Raw genomic sequence first — 23,925 nt, forward strand, 5'->3', positions numbered from 1 at the left:
AGGCCTCCCCAGCGCAAGGGCTGTGCCCCAGTCTCCCAGGAGCAGCCTGTGCAGGAGGGCTGGGGGTGCAGCCACATGACAGCCTGGGGGGTCGGAACGCCGCCCTCCGAGCTGTGTCACCTGGGTCATGAGACTGGGGAGCCACGTGCCTGCATGCCGCGCCAGGCTAGCGAACAGCCACTGCTTGGCCTCAGGGTGAGCCCTTCTCCCACCTTGGCACCGAGCGCATTTCTGGGGACAGTCACGGCTTAACTGCAGTGACATCTCTACCTCTTAAAGACTCTTTGGTTCTGGAGCTAATTAAAAGCTCTAAGCAGGGAGGACACACTTAATCCCATTAATGACTCCTGGACAGGAAATGGTGTGCCCAGCCCTCGGAGGGACAGCCTTCCAGAACCACCTCCATTTGTTCAGGTGCCTGTTGATTGTTTATCAGCCCTTTTAAGAGATTAAGCTGCACACAGGAGCGGGCCATTTTGGCAGTGGCTCTGGGCAGGGGTTCGGGTGACCTGGAGGGTGCAGTCAGCATCTCAGCCCTGAGACGCCAACTCCCTGCTCTTCCAAAGCATTAAGGGGCCTTGGTTCATGAGAAGGGGGTCTTTGCCCCCATCTGCACTCTGCAGCCAGCCCTCTCCTCCGCGGGGAAGTGGGTGCAGCACCCACTAAGCAGGACCTCCCTGTCCAGTCCACGCTTGTCGGTCATGGCACATGTGCAATGACAGAACCACCTCAGACTCTGTGGAGGTGAGACAGATGTCCTGACGGGGTAACTGCTCCCGCCTGGGGTCAGAGAGGGCTTCCTGGAAAAGGAGACAACTGAGCTGAGAAACAAAAGATGAGAGTTAAGACGCTGAAGCCCTCCCCACTGGGACAGCTGTCCAGGGACCTTGAAGAGGAATTCCCTGACTTTGAGTATGCTTCCGGCTTTAGCTTTCTGGAAAAATGGAAATTGCTCTCTCATCAGCCTATGGAAGAGTGGTTGGCAGGGCCACAATAAAACGCTGGGGCCCCAGGAACACTGCTATCAGGTCCCGGAAGCTTCCCCGCGAGCCCGCACCTTGGGCGTCCAGGGGAGAGATCGGCTGGCGGACTAGGCTGCGGCTGTCTCTTTAAAAGAGGAGGCATGGGCCCCCAAACCACGCCCCTTCATTAATATTAAACTATGATGAATATTGATGTTGGGGGCGTGGCGCCCCGGCCAGCTGGGCTACTCAGCCGGGGGTTCCCGGTTTCACCCAGGAAAGTGACAGAAGCCGCTCGGAGGGGGACACAGAGCGACACAGAGCGCGCGCGAACGTCCGGCGGCCGCCCAGTCTCGGGGGGAGCGCTCAGCTCCCCCACCCCCGGCTCCCACCCTGTCCGGGGGGCCCCTCCAGCCCGCGTCCCCAGCCCTGAGCTCCCCATGGAAGCCAGCCGTGGCCCGGGAGGGGCAGGAGGAGTCGGCTAAATGCCCGCCGTGCGCCCCGGGCGCCTGAGCCCAGCCCGCCCCGCGCCGCTGCCCTGAGGCCCCGCGCCCGCCACCCCGGGCCGCGCCGCCCCCGCCCGCCGCGGACCTGCCCCCCGCCCGCTCGCCAGGGCTCAGGCCGGAGCTCGGGGCTGGGCGCGTCGCCGCCCTGGAGTGAGGCGAGCCCCGCGGACGGGGTCCCCGAGCCGGCCGCGATGGACGCGGTCCTGGAGCCCTTCCCGGCCGACAGGCTGTTCCCCGGATCCAGCTTCCTGGACTTGGGGGACCTGAACGAGTCGGATTTCCTCAACAATGCGGTAAGGCCAGGGGCCGCGGCCGCCTCCCTGCGCCCCTCTCCGCCGCGCGCCTGGGCCCCTCGGGGACACGCGCCCGCTCACCGCCCGGCGGGCGCTGGGGAGGGGGCTGGGAGCAGGGCCTCCCGGGGGGACACGTGCTCGGAGCGCCGAGAATTCGGGACCAAGTCCCTCGACGCCTCCCCAGACCCCGCGCCCGGACGGGAGCCTGTGGGGTCGCCCCGGTGCGCGCCCCTCCGGGGTCTCGGGCGTGGAGGCGCCGGCCCCGTTCTCGAGGGCAGGCGCACGTCGAGGCGTCACGGCTGCCCGATGCTGGGACGGAGTTCCGGAGACACCAACCCTCCCGCCCCCTCTCCCAGGCGTTCCTCACCCTCCCCGGGCTTCCCGGACGAGACGGGGCGCCGCGGCAGCGCGCTTCCCTGCGCCCCTCTGGGGCCTCGCAGCCCAGCGCACGGTTCCCCGCTGGGGGGCGCACAGGGGAGCGCGCGGCGCGGACACCGGTCCCGGCCGGCCCCGAGCGCCCAGCAGCCGTGCCGCCGCGGGGGGCAAGCCCGATGAGGTCCCCCCTGACTTGGCTGGCCAGGGCAGCTCGGGGTGACGTTCCGGGGGGCAGCCCGCCCTCCCCATCTCCGCGACTCTAGGTGACTGCCCTGTCCCTCGGCCCCTCGACCCCTTGCTGACCTTCTCCCCCTGTGTCTTCTGACCATCGCTGTGTCTGGGCTCGCCCTCCTCTCTCCTCTCTCTCCCGCCCCCTCCCTCTCTAAGGAAACGTGGCCTCTCTCCCTTCTTCCTTCCTTCCCTCCCTCTCAGGCTGGGCCCCGAGGCCCCGATGGGGGAGGGGCATGGGCTCAGTGTCCGGAGAAAATATGTGGGTTCCCCTGGGGCTAGGGGCACGAAGTGTGGGCTGCTTGGGGAATCCAGTGGGAGCCCCACCTCGTGTGGTCCTCCGGGGCCTCCACCTCCTCAGACTGAGAAACTTGGCCAGACAGGAGCCCAGTTCGTAGAGGCGTAAAGAGTTCAGAGAGGCCAGGCCTGGGCATCCCCGCCTTCCTCCTGAACTGTCCCAGGCCACTAGAGCGATGGTGGGGAAACTGAGCCAAGGGCCAGGGACCTGGCTCAGGGGCATGGGGTGTGAGGTCTCCTCATTCTCCATTAGGCAGCACCCAGCGCTCACTGCCCTCTGGAGTGAGAGTGGAGGAGGGGAGAGACCTGGCGGGGCTTCCAGCTCTGGCTCGGCCGCTGCCTGCCCGTGAGCTTGGGCCACACCATTCACCCTCCTCTCTGGGGCTCAGTTTCTTTGTCTGTAAAATGGGGCAAAGGGTCCATCAAGTCTTTCCACAGATGGTTCCAGTACTAAGCTGGACACATTCCCTACAGCTCTGAGTAACAAAGTGGCTGGGATATAGGGGTCCAAGCACCCACCCTGGGGATGGTAAAAGGTGCTGGTGAGAAGGAGGGGGTTGCTGGAACTTGCACCTGGCAGCCAGGGGAGTTCCCTAAGGGCTTCCCCCAGCCCTTGGCAGCTCTGCACTGGGCTTTTTTCTGAATGAACTCTGTAGCCTGCAGCCTCTTCCTGCTGCTCCATTCAGCCCTGTGTCCCCAGCTGCTCCTGGTCCAGCGTAGGAGAGGAGGCGCAATTAGACAGCGGTGTCAGCGCTGGGGTGCTGGGGAGGGAAAGCCCTGCCCGAAAGGCTCCTGTGCCTCCAGGCAGGCAGCGGGACAGACAGAGTGGTGGCCTCAGGAGATGCTGGTTCTAGCTGTGCTTCTGCCACTAGGGGCCAATGCCACCCATATCTTCCTCATCTGAAAAGTGGGGATATTAGAACCTTTCCATCGCATGTGGTACAGATTTAGTGGGACAAAAACAATTGCCATAAAGACTTAGCATGATGCCTGGCATCATGAGTCCACAGTCATCAACTGGTTCCAGAGACTGGATGGGGGTGGGAGTGAGGGACAGACCCAGGAGTAGCCAAGAGACCCTGAGTAAGTCACTTGCCTTCTTTAAGGCCTCCATTTCAGTGTCGAAGGACCCTTATAGCTGGACTCTCCTACCCAGCCCACCCCCAACTCCCTCTTCATTCTGCCTAGAGAGAGAAAAGGAGCCTGTGTGCTCAGTATGGAAGATGGAGGGCAGACCCTTCACAAACCTTCTTAAAAACCCAGAGAGAGGCCATAAGTCCCATGGACGAGGCATGTAGTCCACTGCTGCACCCAAAGCAGAACGCATCCTCGTCCTCCATACAGTAGGTGAAGACCATGCGTTCCCACGTCAGAGACACGGCGCTGGGACATCAAGCCAGCCAGGCACACTGGTGGCGCTTTATTTCTTCCTCTGTGAAGATACTGCTGCAGTCCTATTTATGTGATTCTCAGGACACCCCTCAGAAGGGACTGCCCTTCCTACCAGATGTGGGGGCTTCTCCTTACCCTCCCCCCACCGGTGTGGCTGTCCTGGGAACCCACTTCCCGCAGTCCTTCTGCCCTTTGGCAGGTGTGGGGCAAGGTCTGGTGCTCCGCGCGCTGGGACAAAGGAGTGAGGGAGGACAGGTTGTGCCTCTAAGCTGCGACACTGGATCTGTGGGCCTCTAGCTGTTCTGCTCCGTCTAAGGGGGAGGGCGACTCTGGATTCTAGAAGGAAATGGCTTTGGATCTTAGCGAAGGCCCAGCCAGGAGAGCGTGGGGAGGAGAAGAAGGAGGAAGAGGAGTGTGTTGTCTCAGAGGGGAGCAGCAGGAAGCTGCACGGATGTTTGCCCAGCACACTCATCCACCTCCCAGCAGCTGCAGAGACCAGGTGTAGGGGGCCCGGGACCCGGGGACCAGGGAAGGGGGTGTGGGGTAAGCGGGATCCTGCTCCCGAGGCCCCCCTCCCGCCTTCTCCTGAGCTCACTGGCAAAGTACAGAAGCTTCCCCCTGCAACCCCCAAGCCTGGCCTTTGGGGAATTCAAGGAGATTAGAGAAGTATGTGTGTTTGGGTGTTGCTATGCCTGCGTGTGGGCCTTTAAAAGCCCTGAGAAGGGAAGATGTGAGTGTGTGTGTGCATGCTTGTGTACTTGTATGTGTGTGTGCATGCTTGTGTACTTGTGTGTGTTTCTCTGTAAATATTCACCCACAAGGAGGAGGGCAGAGGGGCCAAGGCCCCTCTGGTTTTGAGTTAGAATCTACTAGAAAAGAAGTAATGGAGGAAGATGGGGAATTAAAAAAAAAAAAAAAGACTAATGGAGAAAAAGGTTAGAAAAAGACTAACGGAATCTCAGGACTCCTGCCTAGAAAAGAAGGCCTCCCCAGACCCCTACCCCTCTACCAAAATATTGAGCTTTGATTGGGCAGGTTTTTGTTCGTTTTCTTGCCTGTTTCCCCCTTTGGAATACAAGCTCCCTGAAGGCAGGGGCTTCTCCTTTTTCACAGCTGTATCCCAGGGCCTAGTGTGGCATCTGACACAGAGTAGGTCTCAACCAACCAACCATTGTTGAAAGGCTGGACAAAAGGAGACTCACCCAGACCCCACATTCTTTAGGGAGAAGGGAATAGCATACCTGAGCTCAATCACCCCCCAGACATCAGGGTTCTGCAGCCCAGGCTGCGTCTGTGATTAAGGAGGGGCTCATCATGGCTTCCAATGATTGTCATGGCCTTGAACCATCCCCATCTTGGGGCCCAGGTCTCTGCAGCCCCTGATCTGATGGTATCGAGCTGGCTGACTCAGAGGCTCAGGCCTCGCCCTAGAACACTGGCTCCAGGGTTTCCACCTTCCCCAGTTCCTCCTCTTCTCTCTGCAGTGAGACTTCCGGATCCACTCACCAGTCCCTCCCCAGGGCCTTTGTACATGCTGTACCTTCCACCTGGAATACTTTCCCTCTGGTTCTCTCCATCTCATCTTTCTGATCTCAGCTCAGACATCACCTCTTAGAAAAGCCTCCCCAACCACCCTAAAGTGTGACACACACACCCCGTTATTTTCTGTCTCAGTCATTTATTTTCCTCATAGCCTTTATCCCAGTTTTGCAGTTAACTTGTTGGCTTATTATCTATTTCCTCTGTAAGAAAATAAGTTCCATGACAGCAGAGACCATTTCAGTCTTGTCCATTGTCATACACCTAGCACAGTACCTTGGCACAAAGTATGTGCTCACTATGGTAAAATCCCACCATAATGCAATAAGCCGGGTCCAAAATGTTCCATCATGTCAGATGTGGAGTTATATTATTGCAGGATTGGTCTGTGCTGTCACAAAAAGCACAAGATTAAAGATTGTGAAACCTTACTGCATGCATGCGGCAGACCGAACTCAGGAAGTCCCGGGTGGCACGAGGCAGACAGACCAACCCCACCAAGATAAGAGCTCTGCCCACCCCTGTGTGAGCTTGCGCCCGGGCACAGGACATACGCCAAGTGCCAGTCACATTGTAGTGGACTTTGCTCTATTTCAGATTTGCCGTATTTGTAGAGAAAATTAATTACTTTAGACTAGGGCGGCCCCTGGAAGAGAAGGGGAGATTGATTTAAAAAGACAAACCTGAGGGTGGGCCGCGGTGGCTCAGCAGGCAGAGCTCTCGCCTGCCATGCCGGAGACCCGGGTTTGATTCTCAGTACCTGCACATGCCAAAAAAAAAAGACAAACCTGAGTGTTCAAGAAATATACTGATAATTCCAGCTCGGAGGTGGAGGGGGTGCAAGGGCCCACAAAATGATGTCTGCGCCCAATCGCCTGTGAGGTCCATCTGGCTTCCCTGCACCAGCCGGGGATTCACTTGGTCATTCCTTCACAAACATGTCCATTTCTTCAACTGGGCACCGAAGGAGCCAGCTTGCAGGTGCAAGGGTTACCCAGATGAAGCTGATACATCCTGCCCGCCGGTCATTCACGGCCGAATGAGGGGGGCAGAGACAGGATCAATACCCTGATGGCAGGGAGCAAGGTGGGGACAATCGAGGTGAGCGTCCAGCTGAGTGGGAGTCAGGGAAGTCTTCTCGGAGGAGGTGGCCTCCACACCCTCCATCCCTACAAGGCAAGAGAGTAACTGGAAAGCATTTCAGCAGGGAGGATGGGCTGAGCCCTTTTTACTGAGCACATATGAGCATCACTATCCCTTGTGCAGATGAGAAACTAAGACTTAGGAGGGGCCCGTTAGCTTTCTGTCCAGGACCTGAGCCCTGTGGAGTGAGTCCAGGCGGGAGGAAACACTATCTTCTCTCCCACTCTTGTTCTGGTTTGAACTTTGGGCAAGGGAAGTGTGGGATCTTGGAGTTCACAGAGAGCCCTGCCTTCATCCTCACCCTCTCCCCACCTTAGGGCACCAGGATGATGGGAGCTCTGGGCAGTAGAGCCAGGCCCCCCGCCAAGGCCAGCGCATTGCCTAAGCTGTGCGAGGAGAGAGCCCAGCACCCCATCCCATCCCCTCTCCTCGCCCTTGCCCAGGGACGCTGTGCTCCAGCTGCCGGGGAATTCAAACTTTGGTTCTCTGCAGCTCCCAGGACTCCCCAGGAGGATCTGTTGGGTCTGGCCTGGCCCGGCTGCTATGCCAGGAGACGGGGGTGAAGTACACTTCCCAAACCATGCATCTCCTGCAAGTCCTGTTCCCGAGGCTTCCCCAGCACCCCTCTCTGGAATCTGGCTTGCCCCTGAACCTCCCTCAAGAAACCAGCTCCAGATGCTGGAGAACAGGCTGTTCTTCTGGAAGTCTCTACGCTCCAGGGGGCAGGATGGAGAAGGAAGATCTGGGTGGAGTTAAGTCAAGACCACAAGCCCTGCTCTGGCTGGAACATCACATAAGCCCCCAAGCAGGCGAGGGGACACCAAAGCAGGTGGCAGGGTTCCTTGACCCTTGAGCGGCATCAGTTGGGGTGGGAGCACCTGGTTCGGGAGAAGCCTGAAGGCACAGGATATGGGCCAGAACTCGGACCCCTGTTGGGCACAGCAAAGGTCTGGACTTCCCTGAAACATCGAAGACCCTGGTCCCCATGACATGGACACACCAAGCCACCCACAGGCCCGCTTGGCGGCTAGGGCAAGAGTGGGCTTCCCTGCCGTAGGTGCAGCGAGCCTGCCACCCCATCTCCTGGGATGGAGCCCTCACTGCTGCTGCCTTGGCCCTTGGCTCTGGCCCAGGAGCTGTGTCCGCCATCGCAGAGAGGCTGACACGTCCAGGCCGGGACGTGTGGTCCAATGTAACAGCTGGACATCGGTAGCCAGTTCCTCCCTCCCCCCTTCCAAAAGAATAACAGAAATGAAAGCAACGGCGGGGAGTGGGGCAGGCGCCTCAGGGCCCTGCGGAGAGCCGGGAAGCTGTGCCTGAGGGTTGTGCTTCCGAGTCAGGCAGGCCAGAGCCTTTCCCGTGTGTCTCCTTCAGCTGCAGCATCCTCAGCCTTCACCACCGCGACTCCTCCTCACTGTGGGAGCCTGGGCACGGGGCTGCCTTTTCTGGGGCTGGGCTGTCTCATCTCTGCGCTAGACCAAGAGTTCTTTGAGGGCAGGGAGAAAATGTCATCAAATTATTTTTGTCTATTCCCTAGATCTGGCTATAATGACTGACTCATAGAGTGCTCAGGAAATGTGTATTTATTGGATGGATGGATGGATGGATGGATGGATGGATGGATGGGTGGGTGGGTGGATGGAAGGAAGGAAAGAAGGAGGAGAGGAAGGAGTGGGGAGGGCTGATGGATGATGGATGGATGGCTGGATGGCAGGGTGGGTGGAAGGAAGGTTGAGTGGAAAGGGTTGACAGATAAATGAATGGGCAGGTGGATGGACAGTGAAAGAAATGATACCTCCAGCTTTGATGTTTTCTTTTTGAAAAGTGGAGTTCATTTGTTTATTCAAGTAATGACTCTCAACCTAAATCCCACATCTACATCTCACTTTATCACAACGGTCTTTTTTATTATGACATATAACATGCACATAAAAGTATATCTAATGCATTATATATATGAATATATAATATGTGAATTATGGAGTGTAATGAAATGGACACCTGGGTACTTTCTACCCAGCTTTAGACACAGAACCAGCCCTGACAACCTCAGTGGCTCAGAGCCATGTGAGCTTGGGGAAGAGACAGACCCTAAATTGCCCCACTTGGGGCAAATTCTGAACAGGAGAGTCCTGGGAACTGTGCCTACTTCCCAGCCTCTCCTGACTGGTCCGCAGGTCCTCAGGTCAGACGGCAAGAACTGAGGGGCCAAGTGGCAGCCGGAGGGGGCAATGGCGTTAGCACTGCACAGACCCAGGAGCAGGGACACGTCCCGGCTCTGACCCGGTGCTCACTGGTGTGAACTTGGTCAGGTGCCCTCGTGTCCGGAGCTGAGTCTTCTCCTCCATGAAGTGGGGGTGCCATCCAACCGAGGGGCCTGGGGGAGCCCTCGGAGGGGCCGCGCGGTGCCCGGCACCCAGCACACTGCCATGACCACAGCTGCTGCTCTCACAGCCCGGCAGGGAGGGCCTGGCGCTGGGCAGGCCCCGGACCCACGCCTGAGCTGCCCACGCAGTGTCTGACCTCGTGGGGCCGGGAGGCTCTTTCCTTCTAAAGGCAGAAGACCCCGGCTCCTTCTCAGAGCTCTGCCTTTCTGCGCGTCAGGGAGAGCAGACTGGGGTCCTGGGCAGGGTGCTGGGCGGGGGTCCTGGGCGGGGGTGCTGGGCGGGGGTCCTGGGCGGGGGTGCTGGGCGGGGGTCCTGGGCGGGCGTCCTGGGCGGGGGTGCTGGGCGGGGGTCCTGGGCGGGGGTCCTGGGCGGGCGTCCTGGGCGGGGGTGCTGGGCGGGGGTCCTGGGCGGGGGTCCTGGGCGGGGGTGCTGGGCGGGCGTCCTGGGCGGGGGTGCTGGGCGGGGGTCCTGGGCGGGGGTGCTGGGCGGGGGTCCTGGGCGGGGGTCCTGGGCGGGCGTCCTGGGCGGGCGTCCTGGGCGGGGGTCCTGGGCGGGGGTGCTGGGCGGGCGTCCTGGGCGGGCGTCCTGGGCGGGCGTCCTGGGCGGGGGTCCTGGGCGGGGGTGCTGGGCGGGGGTCCTGGGCGGGCGTCCTGGGCGGGGGTGCTGGGCGGGGGTGCTGGGCGGGGGTCCTGGGCGGGCGTCCTGGGCGGGGGTGCTGGGCGGGGGTCCTGGGCGGGGGTCCTGGGCGGGGGTGCTGGGCGGGCGTCCTGGGCGGGGGTCCTGGGCGGGCGTCCTGGGCGGGGGTCCTGGGCGGGCGTCCTGGGCGGGGGTCCTGGGCGGGGATGCTGGGCGGGGGTCCTGGGCGGGGGTGCTGGGCGGGGGTCCTGGGCGGGGGTCCTGGGCGGGGGTGCTGGGCGGGCGTCCTGGGTGGGGATGCTGGGCGGGGGTCCTGGGCGGGCGTCCTGGGTGGGGACCCCAGTGCAGGGCCCGGGGCGCAGGTGGTGTACCTGGCCGTGGACCAGGTGCTGGGCTGGGGTGACAGGAAGCTGTCCTCCGCTCCACAGGCCGTGCTGTCCTGGGTGGGTAAGCTGCAGACTCTGCTGCCAGAGTGCAGCGCCTCCACCTCTAACCCAGTGCACCAGGCAGGCGGCAAAGCCTCTCCTCTGCCTCAGCCTCCTTCTCCGTAAAGCGCGGCACTCCCTGCAGCATCTTCTGATGCCTAAATTAGATACTGCATATACGGAGCTCGAGCAGCACCTGCACGCACGTATTAGCTATTACCATCATCGTTACCGTCTGCAGACTCTAGGCCGGGCTGGGTAAGGTCCTGCAGGCGGTTCAAGGATGAACGCATCTCAGAGCCTGCCTTCAAGGAGGTTAGAGTTGAGGAGAGGGATGGATCCCACTGTGCTTGCTCAGAGCTCAAGGCACGGTATTCACCAAGGAGCTAAAGCCTGTGCGCGCTGCGGGAGGGCCGAGGGGGAACGGACCCATACAGCTGGGTGATCAAGAAGGGTTCCCGGGGAAAGGGGCCTTGCACTGGGCTTGCAGGGTGGCCAAGCTGGAATGAGGAGATAAAGAGCATTTTAGGCACAAGGAACGGTGTGAGTTGAGGCCCCGTGGTAGCAGAGTTCACAGGAAGTCCTGTGACCTGGGAGGGGTCCACTGGGCTAGGAAACAATGAGGGGCCCTAGCGCCAGTGCTAAGCTGGAACCTGTTTAGGAACGACTGGGAATGCCCCGCTAAGGACCTGCGAGTTTATGCAGCAAACAGGAGGGAGCCCTCGCTGGACCTGAGCTGGACCCAATAGTCCATGCTGGACGTGGAGCCCATTAGGGGGGCCTCAGCTGTTTGTCTGTCTGATCAGGGATACCTCCCCAGGGGAGACAGATGTGTGGGCCCTGTCTGAGCCCAGGGCAGCCCACGGCAGCCACCTGCCCGCGTCCCTTCTCCCCTCTGCCCTCCACCCCACACCCCAATGTGACTCCCACACTGGGCGGCAGGGCCAGTTCCCTTCTGGTGCTGTCATCTCTAGCCCTTGGGGCCAGGCTGGCCTGGAAAGGCCCAGGGGCAACTCTGCCTCTAGAGAGGGACCAGCTGCTCCAGCTTGAGCCATGCCCTGCCCCCTTGCCCCCCATGGGCCCAGCCTCAGGCCGCTGACAGGGCTCCCCTGCTCCCTGGGTTCGGGACTCCCCACTATCAGGCAAAGCCTGTCCTGAGTGACCCCGGGATCTCGAGGGTCAACCTCATCCTGAGCCCGGCCCGGCCCAGCCCGGCCTGGCGCCCCACGTCCCTGGCTCTCCCATCCATGAGCTGGGACGAGATCCCAGGAGTTCCTCCCCTCAGCCTTCCCCCACGACTGCCGGTCCCTGGAGAGGATGCCCAGCCCTGCCCATGGCAGCCCCAAAGCCTTCACCCTTTCTCTCCTAGGGAGGCAAATCAGTTCCACATTCGGGATCTGGCCACACTATCTGCTCAAAACTCGCCCCTCCCACTTAGCTGGGGCTCCCATCTGCCCCGTCCCACGGTCAGCCCGCAGGGTCCGCACAGAGGAAGGACTCCTGCCTCCAGGGGAGACCCTGCACCTACGCCCTCCCAGGGGGAGATGAGAGAGGAAGGGCAGGGGGCAGGGGGCAGGGCGGAAGCAGAGCTCGAGCAAGCAGATGAGAAGATGAGGGATTTGGGGTGGGGGCGGGGAGCAGGGCGAAGGAGCGAGGTAGTTCCCAGCTCAGCACATTCCTGAGACATCTGGACGTGCTGGAAGGGCCCCAGCTGGCCTGCCTGGCTGTGGCTCTAGCTTCTCGATTTTGTGATGTCAGGACCCAGCACCCCCCCACCTCCTCAGGGACCCCAGGCCAGACTACCTTGGGGCTGAGAGAGAGGGCTCCCCCCGGGCCCCACGTCCTCACTGAGCTAGCAAGGGGGAAGCCCCGGCCGTGGGGGAGAGGTCAGCCCGGGTGGTGACAGGAGGCCGTCAGGCAGCCCCACAGGTTCGCCCCTCCCAGACAAGGAGATTCCTCCTGCGGGCCCAGGCCGGCCCCTCCCCCTCAGCTGGACTTGGAAGGGACACAGGGACAGGACGACTCTGAAAGGGCTGCTTAGCTACAGCTGTGTGACCCTGGGCAAGCCCACTCCCTTCCTGGGTCTCAGGTCCCCCCATCTATATGACAACAGTAACGGCTGCGTTTCATGAGGAACTACTGTGTGTACTTTACAAGGTTCTCATGTAAGCCTCGCAGCCACTGGGCGGGGGCTGTGAGTGTAAGTACCCCGATTTATTCGCTGAGACCAGGGCTCAGAGAGGTTAAGTGACTTGTCCAATGCCACACAGGGAGAATGGGGTGAACCCAGATTGAGACCAGGCCTGGCTGCCTGCCTTGCTGACCACTGAACTGTACGGCCTCTGCAGATGAGAGGGGCAAACCTCCTTGTGCCAAAAATTCCTTTCAGCTCTGAAGTTGTAATGACTTTTTTTTCTGGCCATTGCAGGGCTCTTCAAGAAGGCCGGGGTAGGCATGAGTCACACACTAGGTGGGGGAGGCAGACACAGGCAGCCAGCACTGGAGCATCTGGGGGGCCAGGAGCCTCCGGGACCCCACTTCCCCGGGGCTGCAGGGGCAGCTTGACCCCCAGCTGAGCCCCGGGGCCCCACACCTCTCCTGAGGGGAGTCAAGAGGGGAGAGGGTACAACTTCCTCCAAAGCTAAAACCTGAGGCCAACCCAGCCCGGACAGGATGGCTGAGGAAGCCAGAGGCCGGACACCGAGTGCACTGAGGAGGGGGAAGAGGCCAAGGCAACTCCAGCCAGGGCTGGGTGGGAGGCTGAGCCAAGGAGGGCCTGCCAGCTGGCCGGGGGCCCGAGAGCAGCTCCAGGCCGCGGGGCCACAGGATTCGAACCCTTGGGCCTGGCCAGAGCCGGGCGGTCCCCACCGCGTGGGGATCTGTAGTTTCAGAGGCCCAGCCTCTCTGCGACTCAAAGACAAACGGCCTTGGAGAGGAACACACTGGAAATGGGTACAGCAGGCTCCACGAGGACCAAGGTGAGGGAGAGAAACTGTCTGCAGCAGGAGCAAACTGGCATCGGAAGGAAATGCAGGACAGTCATTCCTGGAGGTGCAACTGCAGCAGCAAGGGCCTCAGTCTGAGCTCACTGACACATTCCTTCAATCACCCACTCGTTCAGTCACTCACTCAACAAACATCTGAGCACCTACCACATGCCTGTACCGATGCTCGGCTATGGGGACCCAGAAGAGAGCCAGACATAGAGGCAACACAGCTGGATCATTCTGAGCTACTATAAGAAACTTGGACTCTCCTAAGGGCACTAGGGAGTCATCGATGGCTCTTGAGCAGGGGAGGAGATAGTCATATTTGTGTTTTAGAAGATCCCTTCTGATGCCCTGGAAAGGGATCCGAGTTCAAGCTTTGAACCTGCTTTCATAAATGGGGTACACACCCCACTAGACAGGAAGCCTCTCGAGGGCAAGAATTGGGCCTTGTTCATCTCTGTGACCAGAGGGCCGGGCACACAGTAGGTATGAATACTGAATGAATGCAGGAATGGCTGATGAATAAACAAATGAGACCGGATGCCCTTCATCTCCAGAGCCCCCAGCGCCAGCACTGGCACTCATCTCCAGTGTCCTGAACTGTCCCCACAGGGATTCTCCAGCCACTGCCCATGGACCAATGTCTCCAGCAGCCAGCCCGCGGACTGCTGTGCCCTCAGTGCCAATCCCAGCCCCAGGCGGTGGCACTCACTGCCCTCACTTCCTCCTGCCCAGACAGTGCCTGGCGCCTGCCCCTGGGCTAGGCCACAGCACATGGGCCGCCGGGTCAGAGGATGCCAGGGGCCGGCCGGGAACCTGTGGGCCAGCCCTCCACTTGCGGGAAAGGTCTGGAGGGAGCAGTGCAGGGCCAGGCTAACAGGGTGGGGGGTCACAGAGAATTCACGCCCTCCCCAGGACCCTGCTCTGTACAGGAGCAGCCAGTTGGTGTGTGCCAGCCTGCCCTTCCTCGCCCCCCTCACCCTCTCTAGCACACACTGGCACAGAAAAACTCAAACCCCCGCCTTCTCCCTTCCTCCTGGCCTGGTCCCAGGCGAGCCTAGGGCTCCCAAATCTCTCTGGCTGGGGGTTACATGACTCAGTCGTCTCAGGCACGTGGCTTGGCAAGGTCAGCATTTAGTTCTGTGACCTAGTGAGATGTTGCATGTGTTTGTGTAAGAGTGTGCAGGACCACGGCTGGGACTGCCTCTGTGAGTGCTGTCTGGGGGTGGCTGCATGCGCGTGTGTGTGTGCACATGTGCATCTGTGCCTGAGCGTGTCCTGGTTGGATCTGTGTTAGTGCCCGTGAGGGTGTGTCTGTGTGATAGCACCTGTGCACGGCTTGTGTGTGGAATGGTCTGCATGTGTCGAAGGGCATGTGTCTTTCACGTGCCGTGTCAGAGAGGTGGCATATCCCTGTATAAAGACCCTCCCAGCTCATATGTCTGTGTAATTGTGCACACACACACACACACACACAAGCATTTCTATTAGTTCAGACTTGGACTCTGTGGTAAGAGGTTGGGCAGGGGGAAAATGTGAGACCTCCGCAGCTGTATTCCATGGGCCTGGGGGTAGGGGGGATGAGAGTGAGGCTGAGGCTGGAACCACTGCTCCCCTAAACCCTAGCCCTGCCAGGAAGGCTCAGGGAGGGGCTGGCTCCAGGCACCCAGGGAGTTGGCTTCACCGCTTCCTAGTTTCCAAAAGGTCCTGGGCAGAGGAGAAAGGCCACCCCTCTCTGTCCCTGCCATCCTTGCCTCAAAAGGAACTCAGGCCACGCGCACTGACAGCTGGGGGGACAGGCCCAGGGGCTCTCACCTTCCCAGGTCTCGGAGCAGGGTGGGCCTCGATGCAGGGGTGCCTGGGTCTGAGCCCAGTGCCCTTTCCTGTTCACAGGACTGCCCTGGAGCCCAGCCCTGGTCTCCTAGGACCCTCCCCCACCCCAATCCCACCACCTGTGCGTGGGGGGCCTCAAAGACCCAGAGGTCTGTCTGCTAGGGAGCCAGGCGGCCATCCCCCAGCCCGCAGCCCTCCCCACTCCCCTCTAGCCCTTCCCTCCCACTCTGGACACGGCGGTGACTCAGGCCCATGGCCCTGCAGCCTGAAACCTGGGCAATTTTCTGTTGACCACGAAGTAAGTAACCGTCCGGGAATGTATGGGTCAGTGGGCAGAGGATGGTGCCTGAAGTGGGGGAGAGGACCGTCTTCCCTCTCCCTCTGAATGTATGACTGGGCTTAGGAGCAACCCCCTAGTTCTGTTAACCCCAGCTGTCCTCCCTCCTTTCCCTAAACAAATATGAACCCGTCTAGGCCCAGGAAAGGGCCGAAAGCAGGCGCTGAGGGGGACCTGCGGGAACGGGGTGCGCCGGTCGCCCCGGGTCTGGGGAGGCGCTTTTCCCACAGCCCTCCCAGCAGCAGCCGTGCCCCCGGAGCGTCGCCCCCCCTCTGCACTGACCACAAGGAGGAATTAGGGGAGCGGGAAGAAGGGAACCGGGCTGGTCCCGTTAGCCCGCCACCGGGGACCGGGCCAAGGCCGCGGCGCCACCAGTGCGTTCCGCGTGGGGCTGCCCGGGAGGTCGCAGCGCGCAGAGACACGGGGGATTGGAGAATCGGGGCCCGGCCGCCCGTGCCGAGGACGTCGGGGGAGACCCCGCCCCACTCTTCCCCGCGCGGGGCAAGGGGTCGAGGCCGGGCGACCGCCCCCGCGGAGCCCCGGGACACTCCCCCTCGCGACCCCCACCCCGCGGAGCCCCGGGGCCCTCCCCCTCGCGAGCCCCGCGCTCCTGCGGCCGCGTCCGGGCCTTGGTGGCGGCTCCTCGCAGTCTCCTCCCATTGGCCAGGAGCTCTGCGGATCCCACCAATGAGCAGGCCAGATTCCGACGAGGGGGCGGCCCCGCGCGCGGGCGTTAACCCGTTGTGGGCCGCTCTGGACCGTCAGAGCTCGGACCCGTTTTCACAATTTCAAGGGCGGGCGAGGGAGGCCGGCCCAGGAGGAGGGGCCGAGGGAAGGAGGCGGCCCGGGGACCTCTCCAACCAGCGAGCGGAGCCGGAGCCGGCGCCGGCTGTGCATGGCAGCCGAGAAGGAGCTTATGTTGGCGCGACTGTAGGAAAAAATCTTTAACGAGGAGGGAAACATATCATAATGTTTCCTTCTCTGGCTTCCCACCCCCGTAGCTGGAAAGGCACCCCGAGTAGAACCCTAACCCCCTCAGGACGCTGACCCACGACTCCCTGCTGTTGGAGACCCCTGACACCCTAGCCAACCGCCCCAGTAATTTAAATCGAATAGTCTAGAACCTGAGCTGTCGGGGTGAGAACTAAATGAGCCCTGGGTGTGGCTGAGGGGAACAAGGGGCCGTGCTGGAGCCGAGGAGGCCTGAGGTCGCCAGGGTGGGCTTTTCAGGGCTGAGGGAGGGAGAAAAAAGGGAGAGGACAAGGGGAAATTGTCCCCACACCCTTATGCAGCCCCAGAGAACCCCCTCCCTCAATGTGACCGATTTGCTGTGTGACCTTAGGCAGATGGCTTTCTGTCTCTGGGCCTCTGTTTCCTCATTAGTGGTGGAGGGGGCAGGGAGTGTGTACCATGGACTTTATAGCCTCTCCGCCTCATGAACCTACTACAGCTGAGCTGCTCTGACAGGCAGGCACCACATGAAATAAGGGACTCCTCTCTAAGGGGAGTCCCTGGTAGGGTCTGGTTGCCTGGGGGCATGTCCACCACCACCAAGGAGGACTGGAGCGTCTGAGTGTCCTCCACCCCTACCCTACACGTCCCTTGGCCGCCCTCCCCTCTCAATTGACTCCCGCGCTCTGGAAGCTCAGTCCTGCCGGCCTTGGCCACTGTTGCCAGCAGGTGGGGTGGGGGCCACTCACAAAGGGGGCAAGCTAACCTCCCCCAGCAGGGCCCTGTGGGTGCACAGCAGGAGTCTCTGCGAGGGCCCTGGCTGAGTGCCTGCGGGGGCCTTAGGGAACCCCAGGCCCATGGCGGCAGCTCTCCTCTCCTTCCTCTCCCAGGCCCAGTGAAGGGGTGTGCCAACTCTTATCGCCTGAGAAGCAGCTGCTGGAGAAATCCCTCGGCTGCTGACTCACTCTCCCCTGCCTCCCGCTCCCTGTTCCCCAGGCCGCACACCAGGCCTTTGGGAGGCCCTGGAGTGGGGAGAGCAGGCTGGCCTGGGCTCAGGGGGTGCTGCCTGGGGGTTGTGCCGCGTGAGGTGCTTTCCTCTGGAGTCAGGGTGACTCTTAGGAGGCCCCCGGACCTCCTGTGGCTGCCTCACCCCAGACGTTTTGGGAAATTTGTCTCACTGATGGTGACCATGGGCTAGGAGCTGCAGGCAGAGCCCCTGCTGTGGGCCACCCACAGGCCGGCCACAGTCATCTGGAGAAAACCAGGCAGGGGGGTGGGGGCGCATCTCTGCATGGGAGCCGGGGGTGTGGCGTGTCCCTGCATGGGAGCTTGGGGAGGGGGCACGTCCCTATGTGGGAGCTCAGTGAGGGGGCGCGTCCCTGCGTGGGCGCTCAGGGTGGGGTGCATCCCTACGTGGGGGCTTGGGGGGGGGCGCGTCCCAGTGTGGGGGCACAGTGAGGGGGCGCGTCCCTGCGTGGGCGCTCAGGGCGGGGTGCATCCCTACGTGGGGGCTCGGGGGGGAGGCGCGTCCCAGTGTGGGGGCACAGTGAGGGGGCGCGTCCCTGTGTGGGTGCTCAGGGTGGGGTGCATCCCTACGTGGGGGCTCGGGGGGGGGGGGGCGTCCCTATGTGGGAGCTCAGTGAGGGGGCGCGTCCCTGCGTGGGCGCTCAGGGTGGGGTGCATCCCTACGTGGGGGCTCGGGGGGGGGGGGGGGGCGCGTCCCTATGTGGGAGCTCAGTGAGGGGGCGCGTCCCTGCGTGGGCGCTCAGGGTGGGGTGCATCCCTACGTGGGGGCTTGGGGGGGGGCGCGTCCCAGTGTGGGGGCTCAGTGAGGGGGCGCGTCCCTGTGTGGGGGCACACATCTCTTGGCTCCTGGGGCCTCAGTTCCCCTGACTGTAAAATGCAGATATGTATTACCCATTGGGTAATTACAAGGCTCAGAAGAAACAACACCTGTGAAATTGTTTGGGAAGGTTAAACCACAACAAAACTGTGAGATTATGAAGACAACTTCTAGCACCTGCATCCCTGGGCCTCTGAACTCACGCTGACCTAGGTGCTCTGATCCCACTTTGCAGGGAGAACCAGCACCCTTCCCTGTCCCCTGCCCCGCCACTGTCTCCAGAGCTCGACTCAGGCTAACAAGCATTGAGCGCCCACCGCATACCAGGCGCTGCTCTGAGTGTTTTACTGTGTTGGCTTCTTTTCTTTCCCCAGTCCTGTGAAGCGAGCAGCAGGCATTGGCATATATTTGAGCCTCATCACAACCCTATGAACTGTTATTTCCCCCTTACTTCACAGATAAGGAAACCGAGGCACAGAGAGGTTAAGTAGCTTTGCGGTTGGCGGAGCTAAGACTTGAAAGCAGGTCTGTCTGCCCCCCGAGCTGGCACTTCTTCTGGTCCCTGCATGGAGCTCATGGGACTGAACGCTCAGCCTCACCCACAAACAGAAGACCCTCTGCTCGCCCGTCTGGGTTGGGACAGCCTCCTGGTATTCCAGCCAGAGAGACCACCAAGTCCTTCCCAGAGCCTGAAGGAGTGGCCCAGAAACCAGGCCTTAACCACGCAGCTGGTGGGGCTTCAGGGCCTGAACCCCCAAACCCACCACCACCAGTACCAGCAAATTCATTCATTCGAGAAATAATGAGCAAATGTTATTTCCTCACATATTTATAATTCTTTGAAGATAAAAAGTGAACTTACAAGCATCTACTAGGTGCCAGCCACTGGGGCATTTTACTAATAAGTGTTAACATTTGTTGAGTAATTATTTTGTGCCAGGGGCTGTTCTAAGTATTCCACTTATTCAATTTACTAAATATTAACTTCTTTATCCTCACAACAGCCCTAGCAGGTAAGAACTATTATCGCCCAACTCACAGAGGAAGAGTTGAGCATACAGGGGTTAACTTTCCCAAGATTACAAATCCCAGGATTTTTCGGGCTCTTCGTTTTTTTTTTCTTTGCATGGGCAGGCACCAGGAAACGAACCTGGGTCTCCGGTATGGCAGGCGAGAACTCTGCCACTGAGCTACCATGGCCTGCCCTTTTTCAGGCTCTTTGGATTCTAAGAAATCTGTTTTCCATCATTACCAAGTACACATGTTCACACACAAAGTGGAATAAAAATTTCACAGGACAATATTTAACTTCAGTACGTGCAGTGCAGTCTGCTATTTTCTACTTTATTTTGCTCTATTTTATTTTTTCTTAATTTCTGGTCATGACCCACTAAATTGATTTCACAACCCATTAATGACTCATAGCTCACAGTTTGAACAGCACTGAGTCATAGCTAGAAACATCAAGGCCAGGATTTGAACCCGAGCAGTATGGTGCCAGAGACCAAATCTCCAAGCATGGTCTGGGAAAGGGAGACCCGGGCGTTGAGGACAGATTGGGCCTGTGCTAATGAAAGCACTGCAGGCCTGATAATCCACCACACTCCCTACATCCCAGCAAAAGGTAGCAGGCACTGCCTTTGGAATGCAGATCGCTGGCACAGACTTGCAGTTATTCTTTTACTTAGTCTTCATATCGGTCTATGGGAGCCGCAGAGCTGTCGGAGAAACTGATTCAACTGGGTCAAATGATTTGTCCGAGGTTGCAGAGTCAGGAGAAACCCAGTGTCCTACTGCGTAGTTCCAGGGATTCCTTCACCCCCTCCAAAGCTCACCTTTCCAGATAATGAGGTTGACAGGGTGGTGGTGGTGATGGTAGTGGAGGAGATGGTGGTGGTGGTGGTAGTACTGGAGGGCGAAGCATGGTGTTGTGGTGGTGATGGAGATAGTGATGAAGGCCATGTGATGGTGATGATGATGGTATGATGGTAGTGGGGCTGGTGTTGGTCCTGGGGGTCCTTACTGAAATGGCAGTGGTGGGGTGGTAGTAGAGATGATGGCAATGATAATGGCAGAGATTAAAATCATAGCAGTTGGCATTGGTGGTGATGATGATGGTGATGGTGGTGATGGTGATGGTGGTGGTGGTGGTGGTGATGGTGGTGGTGGTGCTGGTGGTGGTGGGGTAGTGATGGTGATCATGGTGGTGGGGTGGTGGTGATGGTGGTGGTGATGGTGGTGGTGGTGGTGGTGATGGTGGTGGTGGTGATGGTGGTGGTGGGGTAGTGATGGTGATCGTGGTGGTGGGGTGGTGGTGATGGTGGTGGTGATGGTGGTGGTGATGGTGATGGTGGTGATGGTGGTGGTGGTGATGGTGGTGGTGGTGATGGTGGTGATGGTGATGGTGATGGTGGTAGTGATGGTGGTGGTGGTGGTGGTGATGGTGGTGGTGGTGGTGGTGATGGTGGTGGTGATGGTGGTGGTGGTGGTGGTGGAGGTGGTGGTGGTGATGGTGGTGGTGGTGGTGGTGGTGGTGATGGTGGTGGTGGTGGTGATGGTGGTGGTGATGGTGGTGGTGGTGGTGGTGATGGTGGTGGTGGTGGAGGTGGTGGTGGTGGTGATGGTGGTGACGGTGATGGTGGTGGTGATGGTGGTGATGGTGGTAGTGGTGGTGGTGGTGGTGGTGGTGGTGATGATGATGGTGATGGTGGTGGTGGTGGTGGTGATGATGATGGTGGTGGTGGTGATGGTGGTGGTGGTGGTGGTGGTGGTGGTGATGGTGGTGGTGGTGATGGTGGTGGTGATGGTGGTGGTGGTGGTGGTGGTGATGGTGATGGTGGTGGTGGTGGTGATGGTGGTGGTGGTGGTGATGGTGGTGGTGGTGGTGGTGGTGGTGGTGATGGTGATGGTGGTGGTGGTGGTGATGGTGGTGGTGGTGGTGATGGTGGTGGTGGTGGTGATGGTGATGGTGGTGGTGGTGGTGATGATCATGGTGGTGGGGGGGTGGTGGTGGTGGGGGGGGGGTGGTGGTGGTGGTGGGGGGGGGTGGTGGTGGTGGGGGGGGGGTGGTGGTGGTGGTGGCGATGGTGGTAATAGTGGCAGTGTGAACAGCAATAGGAAGGGGCAGTGATGACGGTGGTAGTAGCAGTGGTGGAGACAGGTATCAGCAGCATATGCACCCCTTTCCCAAGCTCCTCCTGCCTTCCTCTTTCCCTAGCACTTTCCTGAACACCTGGACCACTTTGCGGAGAGCATGGAGGACTTCTCCAATGACCTGTTCAGCAGTTTCTTTGATGACCCTGTGCTGGATGAGAAGAGCCCTCTCCTGGACATGGAGCTGGACTCCCCGGCCCCAGGCATCCAGGCTGAGCACAGCTACTCCCTGAGCGGGGACTCAGCTCCACAGAGTCCCCTTGTGCCCATCAAGGTGGAGGACACCACCCAAGGTGAGAGGGGGGTCCAGGAGGGAAGGGGGCTTGGCTGCAGGCTGAAACTCTGAGATGAGCCACCCACAAACCCCTCTTCTGCTCCCTGACTTTTTGTTTTCCCTTAAACCAAATCCATATGGGCACTTCGCTAAACAGTTTTGTGCCGATAACTGAGGTCGTTGGTTCTCAGTGCGGTCCCCAGACCAGCAACAACGTTAGAAATGCATAAGCTCAGCTTCCACCGCAGACCCACCCAATGGGACTCCTGTGGGTGGAGCCCAGCTCTCCAGGCAAGTCTGACGCACACTCAGGATTAAGAACCCCTAACTGATTTTGAGGAAAAAACTGGGGGTGATAAAAGAATAAATATGGACAAGTTACCAAGATTCTGGACCCTTACCACCTCCTCACTGTCATGCCCTCACTACATGTTACCTGGGAGAGACTCCTGCACCTGCTTTTATTCCTGAAGATGGAGGTCCCCAAACCTCCCCTCTCCTCCAGCCCCTAGTAGAGCCCGGGACCCCTGAGTCCTTCCTCTCAGGCTAGCAGCCCTGGAATGCCCAGAACCAGAAGCCGTGCCTTCTCTTGCATAGGGATGGTCCTGGTCACATTCCTTGGGCTGGGTGGTTGCAGGCAAATCTCTAACCTCTGCAAGGGTCAGTTTCTTCATCTCGAAACGGGAATAGCAATAAACATTCTGATAGCACTCTCCAGCTGACACGGTGCCTCCAGGTTAACGATCTCATTTATTTCTCACAACTGACATCCGAGGTAGGAAGCACTTTTATCATAGTCCCCATTGGGCCCATTAGGGAAATGAGGCTTCAAGAGAGCTGAGTTATATAGGCCCTGTGCCGTGAGAGGCACAGTGGAAACTGGGGGCCCAATCCCCCGATCCTACACCTCGCCCCATTGCCACATTTCCAGCCTCAAGGGGCAGCAAGGGGTGCTGGGTTTGGATCTGAACTGTCTTTGATGTGCATCCTGGTGCCTCCACTTGCTACTGTGTGATCTTGGGCAGGTTACTTAACCTCTCTGGACCCTGTTTCCTTAACCATAAAGGAAAGATAATACATAGCTGGAGAGTTCTGGTCAAGAGTAAAAATGATGTATGTAAAGCACGCAGCTCAGGGGCTGGTACATACATCTCAGTCGTGAGTGGCTCTCTTCACTGAGCATGGACAAGCCCTATCTCCACTGTGACCACAGAACAGTGAGTAGGGTGCTAGGTCCCTTTTCCCTCCAGAGAACAATGACTTTGAGCAAGTTTCTTAATTCTCTCCCCTGTACAGTGGGGAGAACAGAGGTGCCAGCTCCGTGGGGTTGCAGGGAGGAGTAAGCGAGTAAGGAAGTGTGAGCTGCTTCCCAGGGCAGGGGTGGGCACTGTGCCCCTCGCTGGGGAAGGCAGGCCACCCTCTGCAGCTTAAGTGGGCCCCGGGCTCGTGGTTGCTGAGGTCTCGGCTTCTGCCCTGCGCTGGCCTCAGCCAGGCCTGTGGAGGCGGGCAGGGGTGCCAGTGGACACCCTCCCAGGGCAGGTTCTCTGTCCAGCCCCTCCGAGGCTCCCTCAGGTCTATTTTTAAAGCAGTTTGTCTGTGGGTGCTCTGCCAGGGTAGCTTCCCGGAAGCCGCTGGCCCGGCCCTGTAATTTGGGAGGTTTGTGGGTGTTCCTGGAGCCCTGGGGGGAGTCTGGGGTCCAGAGCCGGTTACTCAGGCCCCAGCGGGATGGGGCCTCCGAGGGGAGCTCCTGCCATGCCAGTCCCACTCCCCACCCACAGCAGGACCCAAAGTCTGGGGTCCCCTTCAGTCCTCCCCTCCCTACCAGGGTGCACTGCAGGCTGTGCTTGGGGCTGGGGGCTGGGTTATTGTGGGCAGGGCTGACTTGGAAGGATTGTAGCACCCATCAGGGAAAGGGGCCATGTCCACCACCCACTGGCCGCTGGCCCAGGGAGGCCAGGAGGGGACCTCTGCCCCTGGGTGCCTGAGTATCACCCCCCACATCCCCCTTCACCTCCCACAGCCCCCTAAGCCAACAGGTTCCATTGATTCTTCCTTCTACATTTTTCTCTAGTGCCCCCTGCCACGGCCGTTGTTCAGGCTCCAGCTTTTCTCCCCAGCCCATGTCAACAGCCACATGCAGGTCTCCTGCCTCCATCCTGGCCTCCTGCAGGCCTCCTGCCTCCATTCTGACCTCCTGCCTCCATCCTGCCTGCAGCCATTCCAGCCTCTCCAAGCAGACAGAGAGAACTTTTCCAGAATGATCCATTTAAGCATGGTTAATCTTCCTCAAAAGCTGTAGGATAAAGTCACAGCTTCTAGCCCAGCCTCCAAGACCATGCCACCCCTACTGGCTGCCTTGGC

At 59.8% G+C, this 23,925-nt stretch overlaps 1 protein-coding gene across 2 annotated transcripts in view; it reads left to right on the forward strand.

Annotated features, from left to right (window-relative positions):
• Positions 1-1,571: 1,571 nt before the first annotated feature.
• CREB3L1 (cAMP responsive element binding protein 3 like 1) overlaps positions 1,572-23,925 on the forward strand; it is a 32,926-nt gene continuing 10,572 nt past the window's right edge. The window contains exons 1-2 of one of the 2 annotated variants that reach the window (XM_077114543.1): positions 1,572-1,761; positions 21,355-21,583. In XM_077114543.1, the coding sequence (XP_076970658.1) occupies positions 1,660-1,761; positions 21,355-21,583 (331 nt within the window). In that variant the 5' untranslated portion in view covers positions 1,572-1,659. The remainder of the gene's footprint in view (positions 1,762-21,354; positions 21,584-23,925) is intronic. The other variant, XM_077114542.1, reaches the window with a different exon arrangement.

This window comes from Tamandua tetradactyla, chromosome 8 (assembly GCF_023851605.1).
Source record: "Tamandua tetradactyla isolate mTamTet1 chromosome 8, mTamTet1.pri, whole genome shotgun sequence".
Classification (NCBI taxonomy): domain Eukaryota; kingdom Metazoa; phylum Chordata; class Mammalia; order Pilosa; family Myrmecophagidae; genus Tamandua; species Tamandua tetradactyla.